The sequence below is a fragment of the Calypte anna genome, chromosome 9 (assembly GCF_003957555.1).
Source record: "Calypte anna isolate BGI_N300 chromosome 9, bCalAnn1_v1.p, whole genome shotgun sequence".
NCBI lineage: Eukaryota > Metazoa > Chordata > Aves > Apodiformes > Trochilidae > Calypte > Calypte anna.
Window position 1 is genome coordinate 14,281,413 of NC_044255.1, and position 17,138 is coordinate 14,298,550.

The 17,138-nt window shown below is 45.1% G+C and overlaps 1 protein-coding gene across 1 annotated transcript; it reads left to right on the forward strand.

Annotated features, from left to right (window-relative positions):
• Positions 1–8,790: 8,790 nt before the first annotated feature.
• GMNC (geminin coiled-coil domain containing) lies at positions 8,791–15,552 on the forward strand. The gene is made up of 6 exons (XM_030456346.1): positions 8,791–9,079; positions 10,591–10,664; positions 11,561–11,723; positions 11,828–11,913; positions 13,340–13,456; positions 14,911–15,552. Exons 1-6 carry the CDS (start codon positions 8,791–8,793, stop codon positions 15,550–15,552), a joined length of 1,371 nt encoding a protein of 456 aa, XP_030312206.1.
• Positions 15,553–17,138: the final 1,586 nt, after the last annotated feature.

The following is a 17,138-nucleotide window of genomic DNA, read 5'->3' on the forward strand; positions in this document are numbered from 1 at the left end:
CCAGTCACACTCTCTCTCTAAATTTCCCTCTAATTAATTCCATACTAAACCTTGAAAATCTGCAGGGACCTCTCAGACATCCCTTGTCCCTTTCTGTGCAGGCCCTCTGGGTCCCCAATGGCAAGCTCAGTGGTAAAAAGCTGACATCTGTGCAGCAGCTCACAGGCTGTGATTGCAGGTATAGCATGTGTTGCACCTTGAACTACCATCTCATTTCAGACCCCACCATTGAGACCAATTAAGTGCAGAGCACGCAAGGAGCCGACCAAGCGTCACGTGCTGACTATAACCACAAGACTTAGAGGCCACAAATCTGTTATTACCAAGCTGTTCCTGACAGCAGCATGCTGCCTCCTAACAAAAAGGATAGATTAGGATCAATCAAGTCTCCTTCTGGCTTGTCAGTGGGACTTTGGACCACACCTTCCACCCAAAACTTTCCTCTTCTGCTCTGAACACCTAGCCAGCTCCAGGCTAACAAGGTGGCTGCTGAGTCAAGCATGAGTTGAACCATATGTTCATAATTAGTTAACTTCTTGCTTTGTGGCTAGAGGCAGTATCAATAAATCAGCGACAGCCCGTAGTGGCCTTAGGAGATGCAATGAGAGCCACCCCCAGCCAGCACAGAGCCCTCCCCTCCACACGGGCAACTGGCTGTGTTTCATTCCAGCTGCGGCATTGTGTGGTGAATTAACTTTATCCTCAATTTAAAAAGCCAGCATGAAATCAAAAGAGACTCAAGAAAAAGAAAAAAGAGAAAGAAAGCAAGAGACAGAAGAGGAAGGGGTGGGAGGAGAGGGAAAAATCCTAACAGGTCAACTAAAAGAAAAAAAAAATCCAGTGAGTGAGAGCCTACAGGGATGGCCCTGCTTAACCCATTGCTGCAAGGCTGGTTCTTGACAGCATATTAACCTGCAAAGCCATTTTACTTATTCCCCAATGCTGTGGTGGAAGGTTTCTTGTTACATGCTGAAGAGGGGATCCAGTGATATGTCTTTTCTTAAACCAGTCCAACATACTTTTAGGTAAAGGCCTACCAAAGTGGAGCAAGAGCCACCAGGACAAGGCAAGACAGGATGGCTGGAAACAGTGTCTCAAGGTGAGCACGCTGCACTGTGTACTTGAGCAAACAGTGACTGGGTTATATCCTGAGAGTGACTCCATCTCCCGGAGAGTATGTGGCAAGTCACCTGCGCTCACTGTTCCACTTCAAACCACAGAAGATAGAGTTGTAACAAAATCTATAATTTTGAGAGTTTGGGTTGCTGGTTGTTTTTTCTTTGGTGTGGGTTTTTGTTGGATTCTGTGTGTGTGTTCTGTTGTTTGTTGCTTTGTTTTGTGTTTTGTTTGTTTGGTTTTTTTAAAGAGTAAAGGAGTAAAAAGAGCAAATTAGCAGTGATAGTCCAGACCTGTAGCACGAATAAAGCTCCTGTGTTTTCAGCTTGTAGGTACCAGACCAAGATTAGATATTCCTCCTGATTTAGAAAAGCACATGGTAATAGTCACCCTGCCTGGCATGAAGCCAGACTCTGTAAAGGCAATGGAGAGTGCTAAAGACTTCTAGAAAGGGACCCACGACACAAGTGACCAACAGCAAATCCAGAGCCTGTCTATCCTAACATCCTCAAACCATGTGTGAGGGGAACACAGAGTTCCCCAGGCAACCTGAATAGAACCCACAACCAAATGCTGTAATGCTTGTTGTTAAGTGCTGGTGAAACCATCCCATCTGCCTGGAGGTTTATCTGAAGTTTATCTGCTTGTTTATCTGCAGCGCTCCTATTGGTAACTTCTATTTGGTTACAGATGCACATGAAAAAAAATGTTGCTGTAAGGTGAAGGAAGTGTTATTATCCTCCTGGGAACATATATATATATATTCTGTAGTTTGTCTCAAGACTCAGGGAGTATGATTTATGCCATTTTAACTCTTTTACAAAGACAATATTGATTTTGACATAAAAAAAAGTTTTTTTCATTTTGATTCAAAAACAGGCTGACAGCAGCATTGCTCCAGTGAGGGCAAATACACAGATTTACATCACTCGGCAAAATTCTTTTGGGTTTGAAAAACGTTGGTGAAAGAGTATAAGCTGTGGGAAAAATAAATAAATAAATAAAAATCCCCACCTACAGACCAGGACTTATCAAGGGAAATAATCTGGTGAACAATTGTGCTCAGTGAATGAATGAAAGGTAATTGCATGCTGCTCCCCAGATGTCCCCAAAACAAGCTAGCCTTTCTGCCAGCTTTAGTATTTGGAAATATCACAACTTGCTCACACAGCACCATCCGACATGGAGGACAAGCAGAAATTTAAACCTCTAGATGGCTCAGTTTTTCCCTAAAAACTTAAATCCAGTTGTAAGAATTAAGGCTCCCCGACCTACACTAACAACCGTACTGATGTGCAGCGGTGGGATTAGATGTGGGGATGATTGCCAGCCCTCTAGTGTCCATCTACTGAACACTTCAGAAATAAGCCATCCCATTCAGTTCCCAGCACCAAGCCACATGTTTGAAAGAGAGAATTCTACAGACAGTGTTACTCTTGCAAACAAAACTGCCAACATTTTCAGTGAGCTATTCCTCAGTCTAACCTAGTATCAAACGTAGTTTCCTCCTCTTCACACATTTGGGGTAAGCTGGTATACAAGAGATTAATTGCAAGGGGTCACTTTGCAGGACAGCAGCCAATGCTGAAATAAACTCTATAGAGCTTTCCAGTTTCCTGGTGAAGCAGTTTGTTCTCAGGGCCACAGCTCCTTTGTGCCTGATGCTTGCCAGACTCTTCTTGTAGATTTCTATCTTCCAGGTGATGGAGGTTGCAGATGGGCCTAAGCCCTATCACTGAACTTCCTTGAAATTTGAGGTATCACAAATGATCCAACAGCTAATAATAACACCCCAGATTCAATTAATTCACTTCAGATGAACATTCTGCTTTTCAAACAGCAGTACACCTTTCCATCTCTAAGAGGGAAGTCAATGTTGACCTGAGCCAACGAGGGTCCCAGTGTGCACGTCAGGAGGCTGCTGAGCTTCAGTGCCAGCCGTGGATGACAAAGCGGTGATTGCAGGTTCTGTGGATGGCAAGAGGTCTCATTCCTGCCTGACTGGAAAAAAAAAGAACCTACTGGAGCTTCTGGGCAGCTCAAGAGCTGTCATGCAAGTTTCTGTTCCTTTCAGTCCCATCATGAGACCAGGACACAAGAACCTTGAACTAAGAGACCAAGTCCCCTCTCTGAAGCCTTCTCTGTTGCACTTTACCCACCTCTTATTTCTTTCCCTGCAGTACTGTTAGTCTGCAATGCAATTGTAAAATTACAGTAAGGCATCGATGTGTCCTGCTCTCTCATCTAGGGGCAGTTAAAAACCAAAGATTTCACTTGTTTATTATTCAGAGGCCTTTTTACACTACTTTGGCACAGCACAGGGCTGCCAAGTGGATGTAAACCTCCCCCCTGCCCTTTTCACCTCCAGGATAGCATAAAGTATAATGGAACAACAACAAAAAAAATCTGTTGCAATTATTCTCCACTGAATATCATTGCTGCAAGGGAAGCCATGGTGGCATTAAAGTGTGTAAACTTTCACTTAAAATTAAATTTCAGCAAAAATTCAGGGGAGAAAACAGCTCTGATGTGTTCTGAATGGAATTCTTCTTTTAAAAAGCTTTGGGATTTGGAAGACATTTACTCTTTTAATCCATTATATCAAAATCATTGACAAAATCACAATGAAACATTTTGTTCCTTCCTAAAAACAAAAACCAAAGAAGGAAAAAAAATCTCTCACAGAGAATTAAAAAGCATTCAGGTTTCATTCCAACGAGCTGGGCGTCAGGACCTCAGCATTCTTCGAGAAAAGAGATTATTGTCTCCAGCCAGCTCTGGTGTAAGCCTATAAAATCCTCTGCCAATCTTTTAGATGAATTACCAGCCAACTAATTCCTTTTCATCACCAGTTCATCGAACACTACCTGCATGGACTAGGAGCTGGAATTTTTCTGTATACAGACAGAGTTGCTTTACTAGAGTATCTCCCTAGAGACTGTTTTAACTCAGCCTTTGAATAGTGTGCACAAAACCCCTGACATCTTTCTCAGCTCGTGACAACATCCTTCACCTTCTGACCCCAAACACATTTCCACACATCCTAGGATCTCTCATTATTGATTAGGGAAGGCAATGCCATACAGCTCTGCAGTGAGAGATGCCCTCACATATATTTACTCAGACCAGAGATCTCTGCCAAAGCTCCCAACTGCCAGCCAAGAATGGAAAGTGCCCAGCTCTACACCCAAGGAGAGATGGAGGGGAGCCAGACTGCCAGCTCTTGAGCACCAGCCAAAAGGAAAAGGACTATTAAATAGGTGAAGCCCAGCACTTAGGTATTTGCAGCATGGTGCACACTGGAGGACCTCACAGGCCAGGTTATGAAGCAGACAGATTCATCTATCAGTGGCTGATTAGACATAGAGCCCCATTCAGTTCTCCACGTGGTCCCATGAAAATTCATCCTAATTTGCATAAAATCTGTGAGCTAAACTTTTCTGGCAGATCTCCTTGCGAAATACTTTGATTTCAATAGAAAATACCATGGAGAAGAACATGGCTTCCTAGCACACTGATCTTTCTCATAGACTCAGCAACTTCCCCATACAATGATGGTCAATACTCATAGTGAAGAGAAACTGTTTCTAGCAACTGTCACACATGGGCTACCCCACTGCCTTTGGTTACACAGCTGAATCCCTGTTCTGTGATGAAAAGGTCACTTCACAGCAGTATGGCAACTCCCTTTGGTGATAAACTCTGGATGGAGGAACATCAACACAGAAGTAGCATGCTGCTGAAACCAGATGAAAAATACGTTTTGGTACCACAACCACATCAAGGTTTATGTTAAAAGTCCCATCCAATTAGACCCAAAATTCAGGAAAAGTTTTCTGTTCGTGGTTACTATTTCTCTTGTGGAGCTCAGTTGACACAGGCAAGAACAAAGGGGCTCACTTGGCCAGAGTCTATGTGAGTACATTTTTTATTATAGAAATGTAAAATCCAAGTGACACAATTACAGCTGCTCAAAAGAAAAGGGCAAGACATCTGCAATACACAGGGACTGGGATTGGCTCTGAGATGACAAGTCCATAGGACAGTAAACCAGTACAATTAGTATCCTCTTCAGAAAGAGGACCATTATACCCAGTAGAATTAAGGAAAATATTCTAAAGAAAACTCTAGAATTATAAGAAGTATTGTTATTTTAACGCCACAATGCTCTCACTCTCAATACCTTGTGTGTCTTCTGTAGCACTAAATCCTATACACGTACTCTACTACATACACCCAGCACTTTTTCCATTTATCTTTCCATTTCAGAACATGATTCCTCATTCTTGTATCTGGGGGCAAAATAAACTGGAATTTCAAGCTATGGAAAACCCATCCACTGTGATTAAGAATGAGGTCTGACTACGAGAGGAGAGTTAAATGCTTCTCAGAGGGTCAGGAGAACAGAAAAATGGTTACACAAAACAAGCATAGATTGTTGTTTATAAGCAAGGATCTTCTGCCCCTTGTGAAACACCACTTACATCCACAGGAGAGGACCAAGATTAGCTGTTAACTGAGCAGGGGTAATGACAGATGAGTGACCATTTGTGCACACAACATGGCACATGTTATTAAAACAGATTCCTTACATATTTCATGTGCAAGGATATTCTATACCTAAGTGTCATTACCTATGTATAAAGCTTTAAATTTTTCAGATAAATACAAAGCATTGCTGTAAATCTACAAAACTCCATTTATACCAGAAAACATGATACGGCTGTAATACTATTTTCCTATTCAGCATTAATCACATCCAATAAATACCATCCCTTCAAAACTTTAACGTCCCCATGCGAAGACAATGAGTTCCTTGCACAGTTGATTATTAGAAGATAAATCTCAAAGATGACCACAAATCTGGAGGAGTAGAACTTCTCAGCACCTTAAAACATTTTCTAAAACTCCATAAATAGTTTCAAATCCCTTCAAGATTAACTGAACATGGTAGAAATGAGCTTGGATTTTCATTATTTAATTTGAACCTACATAGTACCATGCACATACAAATCCATCAGATAATATACATTACTCATATTAAGTTTCTAGATAGCTATAAAATATTTTCCTTTTCCATACTGCCACTAAACTTCAACTCATTTCCTTGAAAACAAAATCAAAACACCTCTTCTCAACACAGGCAATTCACTTCTTGTAATATTAAATTTCCTTCTAGGAAACTATTGAGGATAAATCTCACCCCGCATGTACCAGAAACCACAGAAACAAAATCACATATACATAAATGCACTGCATACCTTCATTTCACACTAGAAGAAAGCATTGAAGCCACCACAAGGTTTGTGTCCAGGTAGGATGGGCTCCATCCACTGACTCATCACCCTCACTGGGAGAAATTGGGAACAAACTCACAAGGGTCTAATGCAGTTTTTCTATCTTGAAGTCATGTTCTTCATTTGCTTGCTCCTAAAAACTACACAACAACAACACAGAAGAGCTAAAGCCCAACAGCACTGGAGGCTCAGTTTGAATAACTGCATTTTATAACAAATGAAGCCCCCAGGTGTATTTGCTGCCAGCTGATGATGATTTGAAAACTGGTAACTGGTGTGAGAGTTGGGGTAAGCATTACCCTAATAGGTACCAGAAAGAAATAAAAGAAAAAGATTTACCAATGCTTTTCTTTAAAACATTGCTGCACTGCACAGCAGTCTGAGTAATTTTGATCATCCATCTGAAAAGTGAGCTAAGGTCTGCTGAAATATTCTCTGAGATGAATTCCTGAGATGTTTATGTCAGGGGAAGATTGTAAAAGCACCTGCCTTATTTGACCTAAAAAGAAAAAGACAATAAATGACAGCATTCTGCAAAGACATCAAGGATAAACTCTGTGGAGGGAGAAGAACTGTCTAAGCTAAAGCAAGATGTTGGCACGAGGACAAAAGGGATTATACCTGCTATGAATACATTCAGACTGGAAACTAGAAAGTCTCTGAGCCATCAGGGCTCAGTGTATGGTGTAGCCTCACAGTGGGAATAACATAAGGAAAATAACCTAATTAGTTTTAAGAAGGAGATTGAAAAGTTTAAGAATGTCTCAACAGCAGGGGACTGGATTTGGGAAGTGCCTTTTAGTCCTGTGTTCAAGAAGGATGACTGATCAGAGAACAACCAGAACCTGTATCTGCTTACAATTCAATTCAGAAGCATTCTTCCAAATGAGTCTCATCAGGCTTAATTAATCACACCTTTAGTGTGAATCAGAGATTCATGCAAATGACAGATATTTGTGTGTACCTGACTGCAGGTTAATATCTGGAGTTATTATTTGAGCCTCTGTTTCTCCACTGCTACACTAACCGTCCTACTGTAGCAGTAGTGGCAGTAGTAGTAGTATGGCAGAAAAATATGGCAGAAAAAGTGAAAAGGACCCTGGCCTGGGTCTGGACATCCACACAGGCACTGGCATACAAAGCAGCACACACATTAGTAAATCCAACACAGAAGTTAAACTATTTGTATATACTATTATTTTTCTTCTGTGTTATCATCTCTTTTGAGACCCAGTTCACAACGGTCAAAAAGCAATTTTAAGGCCATTTCTACACTAAAAAAAAAAAATAGTTAAACCAGAGAAATCAAGTTTGTTGTGGTTTTGTTTTTGTTAGGTTTGTTTGGTTGGTTTTGTTTTAATCTGAAGGACTACCTTCATCACTGTCATTTAAACAAGAAAAATCATTGAAATTACAGAAGAAATTATAAGCACAAAGGACACACAAACACCACAACACATATTAGAGTGTTCTCAAAACTTCAGAAAAACAATCCTATCCCTAGTTAAGCAATACTGTGGTCTTGAGAAACATTTCATCCCTGAACTGTGTTTCCAATTAAAGGGCATCATTAACTGCAACAAGCAGTAAGAGCTCTGAAAGACACTGCCTCAGATGAAAAGAATTAGCAGATGATTATGCTGCATTTTCTTTTACACTACCCATCAATGTGTAATTGCCACCATGACTTGATGATGTTCTATCATCGTGTGTGATGTCCATGTATGATTTTGCAAAATTAGCTCTTTCTCTCCTAGACACCAGCAGCATTTCTCTTTCCTTGACAAAAGGTCACACAAAAGTCACCTCCCCAAACCTACGAGGCTCTTGGGCTCTGATTTGGTGGGCTGTTACCATGTACACCGTTTCCCTCCCCAGCACAGCAACCTTGGTACTGTGAGTTGACAACCTGTGGGCGCTCAGAACACAAAGCACTGTCAGACCCAAACCAACACGACACCGGTTCTGTGGAAACAATGGAGTGACCATGGGTTTTCTCCATAGCTGCTTTTCACTCCCAAGATCACACCAGTACTCCTCCCACCAATTCTCAGAGGCAAATAGCATGCCTGACTTATAGAGCTCTGCCAAGAGGAAACAGACAGACACCAGCACTGTGCCAGGCAAAGGGCACTGAGAGCAGCCATTAACCTGCAATGCTTCCCCCCACACGCACTCTAAGTGGGAAGGACAAATTGTCCCCTCGCCGCTCCCCCCCGGGAACGCTCTCAGACACTCAGCTGCCCCCTCCCCGTGCCTGCCCCCTCTCCCCTAAGAGACGAGCGAGGGGATTGCGCGGGGTGATGACGTCACTGCACCCTCTCGCCTGCCCCAATGGCCGAGCCCGGCGCTCCGGCGCCCCCGAGGCAGCTCCAAGATGGCGAAGGCCCCGGTCCGAGGCTTCGGTGTCTGCAGCGGCTGCCGGGGCCGGGCGGGCGGGCTCCGGGCGGGTCTTGACCCTCGCACGGGATTGCTTCGGGTCCTGAGGCCTCCTTCACGTTGCCCTGGGCCCGCCCGCCTCCCCTCGGCGCTGCGGAGGCTCGGCCCAGAGCCTCTCCTGCCAGGTGCCAGCAGCCCCGGAGCTGCAGCCTCTCCCGGGCCCGCCCCGGCGCTACTCGCTTCCCGCGGGCACTTCCCAGGCCCCTTGTCTGGGGTGCATGCCCGGGGTGAGGGAATCACCACTACCACAGCACCCCGGGAGCACCCTGAGGCAGCTCAGTGAAGGACAAAGGGATTAAACCAAACCAAGGAGGGCTGCGGTGGCCTTGGTGCTTGTTGCATGTCTTAACAGAGGTTGTGTTTCTTGCTCACTAACTGATCCCTCTATACACAGGGTACGGGATGGCACCTGAAGAGTGGGGTTTATCACAGGAGTTAAATGCAGAGCTGGGGTTTAGGAAAGCTAAAGGATGACCCAAGGCTGGGAGTGGTGTGGATTAGGGGCCTGAGACCTTTTTAAAACATCTCTTCTGGGAAAAAAAATCATCACCTTGGTGAGTGGTGACAGTGATTTTGACATAGCTGCCACTTTACCTTGGGCAGCAACCTAGGAAAATAAAAGTTGAAGAAAAGCAATAAAAGACTGAATGGTAAATAGTCCTCTTGGTTTGTATTGTCCTTGAGCCTTGCTGATGGGGTAATGGCACAGAGCATCCTCCAGAACAGAAATGAAGGATTATTCTCCATGCCAGCCTGGCCTGCCTCTGGCCCAGCCTCACCCTGTGGGCTGCAGTGTGTCCACAGGCAGGTGGGGTTTCCTCCCCCAACAGCTCTGCCGTGGCAGTATCCTGACTAGACAACTGCTCTATTAGCCTTATTCTCACAATTCCGTACACTATTCAAAGACAGACCCTCAGTGAAAAGTTGTTTGGTCTGATATTTTCTGAGAAAAAGAACCCCTCAAGCTTATCCAAGGATTTTAATTGCTGTGGAAATGTGATGTGATTTAGAAGTCACCATATGCAGATGATCTCTGTCTTCCACACATTTGTGCATGGCTCTGCAACATTACCCTATCTGATAGTAAATTTTACCCCACTATCACAGCACTTATATCGTGAAATTTATTATAGCCTGTGGCTTGACAGGAAATTAACTCCAAAAAACATAAGACACTCAGATGAGCTTGTAAATGCAGGCTGTATTATTTTGAAATCTGCACTTCCCTCCTTAGAACTCTCCACAGAAGTGCCCTGAATCATTTTTGCTCCAACGCACCCCTGAGAAGCTGTGGAAAACCCACTCCCTCAGCCAGGCATGTTGGACAAACTTACTTCCTGCTGGATTTTACAACTGCAAACAAACCTTGAAAACAGCAAAACAAAAAGACTTTCCAGCAACACCAGCAGCCCTGCTCTGAACATGTGGGATGCTTCCCTGGTTCCCTGCTCATTTTCAGGAGTGAAACTCAGACACACCGGTTCAGTGCAGTCCTTAAGTGTGTGGAGGCTTTTTTTTTTTTTCCCCTCTCCTTCTTTTCTTTTCCCTCCTTCCTTGTGTTGATTTGTGGGGCCAGAATGACTTTGATTTCAGCAACTTTGCTGTTTATTCACGTCACAAGTTTGACAGCTTTACACCAAATCAGATTGCTGGGTTTCAGGAGAGCTCTGAGGCGTCACTGGGAGCTCCTTTAGATTAAACTCGCCTCCCCGGTTTCCCCCCTCTCCCCCTCCTTCAGAGCCATTTAAACCTCGCTGGGGCTTTAACAGAAACGTGCTCCCACGACCTGCATTTCGTCCTGCCACTAACATGGTAAGTGCTCTTTCCTTTCTCCCGACCTGGAGGCAGGAAAGGAGAAGCCAGTGGTCTCCTTGCCCTGGGGGCTGGCAGGAGGTTTTGTGCCCGCTTTTCAGATGGGGAAGGAAGAGGGCTCTGCTCTACCTGCCAGAGCAGTCCCTGCTGCTGCGCCTTCCCATGGGCGAGCAGATTCCCTGCTTGAGGCTCCAAGCTCTGCCGTTGCCTTGCAGAGATTTAGAGCTGCTGCAGATGGGGCTTGTCTGGAGGAAGGAAAAGGGGTGAACCCAGAGACAACCGCAGGCTTCGCTGCTGTGCGGTCTGGGACCCCAGCAGAAGAACTGCAGGGGCAGAAGAGAGCGCGGGCAGGCTGGAGGTGACTGTTGGCTTTGTGCAGCCTTAGAGCTGGATCAAACCCCCAAGGTGGGAGGAACGAACAGGGCGAGAACAGCCCAGGTCCTCCCTTCGCCTTAAAACAACTCAGGATCTTACTATTTCCCAAGGAATGGCAGGAAACTCAGCCACCTTCCCGGCACACACCTCCGTTGGGAGCCCCTTTGCTGCGAGGGGCTGCGGCGGGGCAGCACTGCCCAGCCGAGGTAGCGGGACGGTGCGGTGCCACCGGGCGGGGTGCGGGAGGGGCAGCCGGACCGGGGCCGGGATCTCCCCCGGGGATAGGCAGGTCCGCCCGAGGCTGGGGGGCCGCCCTAGGACAAATACCTGAGCGCACCCCGGCCGGAGGGGACCGAGTCCCCGCCCAGCAGGGACCGGCCCGCAGCCCGCAGCGCCGGGATGCTTCCCACCGGGATGCGTCGGGGCCGTAGCGGGGCTGACACCGCCTCGCTCGGGGTCTGGGAGGGCGGGAGGGAACCGTCTGCCGGTCACCCCATGGCCACGGCCCCTTGCCTCCGCAGAGCACCGGCCGGCCGTGCCCGGAGCCGGACTTGGCCGGGGGCGCGGGCTGCGCCTGCCCCTGGTCCGCCCCCACCGGGGTTTCCAAGGAGATTTGGGCCGCCGTCTGCTCAGCGGAGCCGCCGCCGCCGCACAGCCAGGACCGGCGGGAGCCCCGACCGCCCGGTAAGTGCGAGCCCGCCGCCGGCGGGGAGGCGGGAAGAGGGCGAGGCGGGGAGAGGGCGAGGTGGGGAGCGGGCTAATAACCCCTCGGGTCTGCTCGCCCTCAGGCCAGTTTTGCACCCCGCAGCTCGGTGCCCAGGAAGCGGTGTGGCAGGCGGACCAGCTGTCCTCCCAGCTCTACAGAAACAAGCAGGTAAAGGCTTCGTGCTCCTCCCGCAACTTCGGTTTCCCACCCCTCCACCCCCGCGACGTTCCATAACTTTTTATTATGGATCTCACCTTCTGGGTTGCTTCTGGGCACATGTCCCTGTCACTGGCTCGGACGAGGGAAACGGTGGCAAAACTCTTCGTTTGGGTGTGTTTTGTTCTTTGATTGAAGAATTTGTCTTCTCAGTGTTGTCCTGTGAAGCTGGAACAACTGTTGTGGGTTTTCCTTACTCACCTCTCCCCTCTCCCAGCATATTGCACCTGCTTTGGTGCTGGAAAAGACCAGGGGCATGAACATGGAGTCCCTCAGGCTCTGATGATGCATATCCTCATACTGTTGCCTAGAAATGTGTGTCCTCCAGAGTCCACCAGGATTATCTTCATGAGAAATGATTCCATCAGAATTGCCTACTTACATGGAAGATCAACCATTTTGACTAAGAAGCATTTCCTTCTTGCTTTTTATTTTTTTTTTTTTTTTAATTCTTCTTTTTCATAAATCCCATCAAGGGGTGGGAGAAACTCAAACAGGTGTTTGAGTGAAGGAACCCAAGACAGATCACTCTGATCAAATACATGGAATTATATTTTGTTACAGTGAAGTCAATGCAAATTAATCTAGTCACTTCAAGGTCCCTGGAATCAAATTTAGACATTTTCCTTTGGCTTGTTTCAGCCTGTGGTCAGCAGATGCCCAGGAGTCTTGGCGGAAGATCCTTTGCCTCTCTAAAGAAGCCTCTAGAGCTATTATCATGAGGCATTGACCTCTCTGCAAATACTTACACTTCCCATGAAAAGTCTTAACAGGCTGCTAATCAAAACCTACCTATTCACCTCTTGGGTCAAGTGCTTATTTCAGCTCAATGTACTGGGACTGGCACAGTAGAGTCCAGGATTGAAGGGATCCCTGAGCACCACTGCACCACTGAGCAACACTGCATGGAATGGCAGTTGCACCTTCCTTCTGCAATCTATCCCCATAAACTGTTAGTCTGCAGAGCTCCTTCTTCTTCTTTTCCCCACCAGCCAACTATAAATAAAAATGGGGGGAGGATGCAAAGGGATGCTTACAGCAGTAAGAGCTCAGGAGATCCAGCAGCTGCTGTCATGCCCATGACTGTTTCTGGCTGTTCACAGGGTTACCTATAACTATTTTCTGTTACTATTCTGTGGTTACAGGTTTGGTTTTTTCAGAATAATCTTATCTCAAACACTCACTAAAGCATAAAGGAAGTCAAAAGTGAGAACTGAACAGTCATGCCACTTAGATTTACAGAGAAAACAAGCTGGAGGGGTAGGTTGAGTTCACAAAGCAAACACCCAGATCATCAAATCCAAGCAGCCTGTACCACAGGGCAATTGCTCTTAAGTTACAGAGTCAACATCTATTCATCAATATCTCTATTCCACAGCTTCAAGATGCTTTGCTTCAGAAGGAAGAGGAACTTGCTAGGTTACATGAAGAAAATAATAACCTCCGACAATACCTGAATTCAGCCCTGATTAAGTGTTTAGAAGAAAAAGCCAAGGTATTGTGTTAAAAGCTGTTGTATAGATGTGCAGAAGAAATGGGTTGAATAGGCACATGCTGTTAAAATAATATGGAAAGTCTAAGAGTGTAGACAACCTGCAGTATGAGATCTGTTCCACTTCAGAGTTGCCAAGTTGCTGGTTGTTAATCTAAGGTGACGTTTTTCCCCAGAAATGACATCCTATCAGGTTCTGACTATGGAGAGAGTGTAGCCCATGGTATAATTAAGTTCAGTTTATAAGTTATCTGTAAGTAAGTTAAGTTTATTAGCAAGGTAAAATTATTTCATCCAATATTTTTTTTCAGTGAAAAATTCAAAATTGAACATTTATTTCTTGCATGTGACTGTTCTGACAGTTATCGCTTTAGGTAAGATGTACTTTCCCCCCCCCTTTTTTTTTTTTTTTTTTTTTTGGTCTTGCCTATTTTGTCATCTTCCAATGATACATTTCTCTAATCAAGTAAAAATAGTGATCTATTTTTAATTTTTTAAAATTAATACATTGTGTGTTTTCTTAAAGGTGAAATACAAAATTAAACACTTCAAGTTGGATGAAACATCTTATTAAACTACGTATGAAGTGGTTTTTAATTAAATATTTTGATTCGCTGTCTCTTGTACAAAAGATGGTAAAGATAATTGCTTCTTGTCAGCTTAAAGACATATTTTACTATTCCAGCCTTACCCATGAAAATGAACCATTAATTATTTGTTCAGCTCTGTAGATTGGGCACAAGGAGAAAAGCCTGTAAAGACTTTCCTTTTAAATCCTATTTCTAGTTTACAGTGTAGTGTATCCCCTTTCTCATGTCCAGACCTGGCAGGAGAAAAGTTCTCCTTCATTGGGCACCCCTCTGTGTCCTGTGGAGGGGAGTCCAGTGGGAGATGGCTCAGCTACAGTAGATGACTGAGGAGTGAATTCACAACATGGCAGGCAGCTTCCTTTTTATTTCTGCCTTCCTGTGGCCATCCCTGGATGCCTGAAGGCATCCCTTGTCCTGGGATAATGGCAACTGTGGTAGATTAATAAGATCAAAGCTACTCAAGTCTGCTGCTCTAGGCACTCCCTGGCCAGGATCACACCTGCCCCAGCATCACTTACCTTTGCATCCTCTCTCTTTGTCACTCTGCCATGTCCCCCCCATAGCCCACTCACCTGCCAAGTGCTGCTGGCAGAAGCAGCACAGAGCAGTGCTGTACAGCCAGGCAGGAGCTCTTATGTCATTGACAGTGTCAAATTCTTCTCTTTCAGGGTCTGGGTTGTTGCAGAGACTGTAAAAATACAAAATACTTCCTCAAATCCAAATCTTTAAGCACAAAGTGGAAGAAAAGTAGCTTTTATAAAGACAGTAGTAACAGTCAGTCTGAGAGAAACAGGTTGCTTCCAGGTAACTAGAAAACCAGATTTTAATCTTTTCTGTAACTTTTTTTTTTTTTTTTTTTTTTAATAGAAACTGCTATCCTGCCATGGTCAAAAAACCTGTGCTACTGTCAAAAGCACCAAGAGGAGATTAAAAGAAGACCACTGCTTTGTTCCTCTGGACACTCCTCATGCTTCCAAAGCTAGAAGGAACCTCTTCAATGAATTCACTGCCTGTGAAGAGCAGCCCAGCCCAGCTGTGGACAGCTGGGTCTTGCAGACTTTAGGTTTAAAAGATGTCAACACCATAGATGAAACTTCAGCTAACTACAGTGCCCTGTCCTCAGACCTTGGAAAAGACACATACTGCCTGAGCCCTGGTGAATCAGCAGACTATGACCACAGTGAAGGAGCAGCATCAACATTTACCTGCAGCCACGTGCCTCCAGCTAACAGTAGTACCCATCCACAGAGTGAGGATTCCCCCTTCGTTCCTCAGTTTTCTTCAGCACCATGTGTCTCCTCAGCACCAAGCCTTTCCTCCCTCCCGGCCCCTGAGTTGCCTTATTTAACTGGTGACTTTTCACCCAACAAAACAGAAGTGGCCTTCACAACATCTCTGAGTCCTCACCGCAACGTGAGAACACACACCTTCCACCAAGGACAGGCCTTTGTGTGCAGGGGGGATGATGGGGGATGGAGATTCACCTGGGTGCCCAAGCAGGCTGAATGAGGCACCTTGCCTCAAGCATTGACTGTAGGGGATGTCAGAAAGAGATGCTTCATCTTGTGCTTGAAACAGGTTCAGGCATCAGAAATGAGCCCTTCTGGGCTCTGTTAAATGCTACTGTGTCACCTACCCACTCCTCCTACCTTCCCAGGTTTTCACAGATGTGGGTCCAGGTTGCACTTGGACAATTATCTGCTCCAGGCCAGATGTACAGATTGGATCAATTTCTTTTGTATCTATGTTGAGATAATGGCTCTTATTTGCTCTATTGTTTTCTGTCATCAGCTTTTCATGTTAACTGGTAGTTTCCAGGCCGGAGTGCTTTCACTTTTGATGATCAGTCCCACAGATAACAAAATGGAAAGCATTTTGGGAACAAAGTTTGGAAATAGCACCTCTCTGACAGATAACCACAGATGACAAAGGAGGCATAGGTTGGAAGCTTAGGCTCACCAGTTTCTAAGTGATTTGTCTCTCTCTACACAGATTTCCTTGGATTAAGGCAACCATGGGTATTTGGTTAATGTGCTACACTAGGCTGGCCCACCTCCAGTCACATGGTGATGTCACATTCTTTGATGATGCCTCAAAATAAACAGAATCTTCTTTTGTTGCCTGGAGGCTACTGAATTACAAGTGATCTCAGAAGTTCAGGGAATTTTAAGAGACTGTGTTTACTACACTGTGTTTTAAAAGAGAGAAACTAGAATTTGAGGTGCTGTAATGACACTGCCATCACCAGCCAAGGCTCTGGCTCAGTGTATTAGTGTCAGAAATTTTCTCACTTGTGGATAATTTACACTCAGAGAACTTCAGCTCTGCAAAGGATGCCTCCCACTTGCCTGCAGCATCCTGCTAGCCTTTTAATGGATTTTTTTCTATGTTTACCTGCTAGATGTTGGAAGCCTTTATAAAAGGAAGCCACTCCTAGCTTCATAAGCAATTTCTGTGGCTTCAGTGGGGCTTTTCTGCAATGCTATGAGAGGCATTTGTGAAACTGGAGATTTTTTTTCCTAGGGAAAAACTTCTTCACCTCTTTGTCCTGATCTTTCTGAGCACTCAGAGATTTATCTGCAATCAACATCAGAACAGAGTCAGGGCTACTTCCTCCACCTCTTCCCTAACCTGATGTCCCATGGGGAATGTTTCTCCTGGTTTAGGAAGGCAGAGACACTTAGTGGTCAGTGTGAATTTTTGGTAACCACAACCTTCAACATCAACTCTTGCCTCCCCACATCTCTGTCAGGAAGTGGTGACCTATAGCTGTGATCATCTCTACCTTGAGAATGCTTTAGAAAAAGTCTCCGGAGCGGAGTTGCTCTAGCACTGCACAGGACCTCTATTAACAATAATAATGACACAAAGCCAACTGACATGAAGGAAGCTCATCAACAATTTTTTTTGTTACTATTTTTTCCCCTGTTTTAGAGTATTTTGGTGTCTAAGAATTGGAAATAGAGCGAGTTGGTTATTCTTGCTTTCAGAGCAGTCCCAGTGACTTTCTTTAAGGAAGTACTTACATGTAAGTAAAAATAATGGCATTTGAGGATTTCTATCTAGTGGCCTTTTTTTTTTTTTCCCTCCAGAAA

What these genes read in the sequence shown, in the direction of transcription:
- GMNC (XM_030456346.1), top strand. Translation starts at nt 8,791, where the DNA reads ATGGCGAAGGCCCCGGTCCGAGGCTTCGGTGTCTGCAGCGGCTGCCGG. An exon ending in GTCTGGGGTGCATGCCCGGG is followed by an intron (nt 9,080 to 10,590) that starts GTGAGGGAATCA and finishes CCCCTCCTTCAG; the next exon opens with AGCCATTTAAACCTCGCTGG. An exon ending in GCGGGAGCCCCGACCGCCCG is followed by an intron (nt 11,724 to 11,827) that starts GTAAGTGCGAGC and finishes GCTCGCCCTCAG; the next exon opens with GCCAGTTTTGCACCCCGCAG.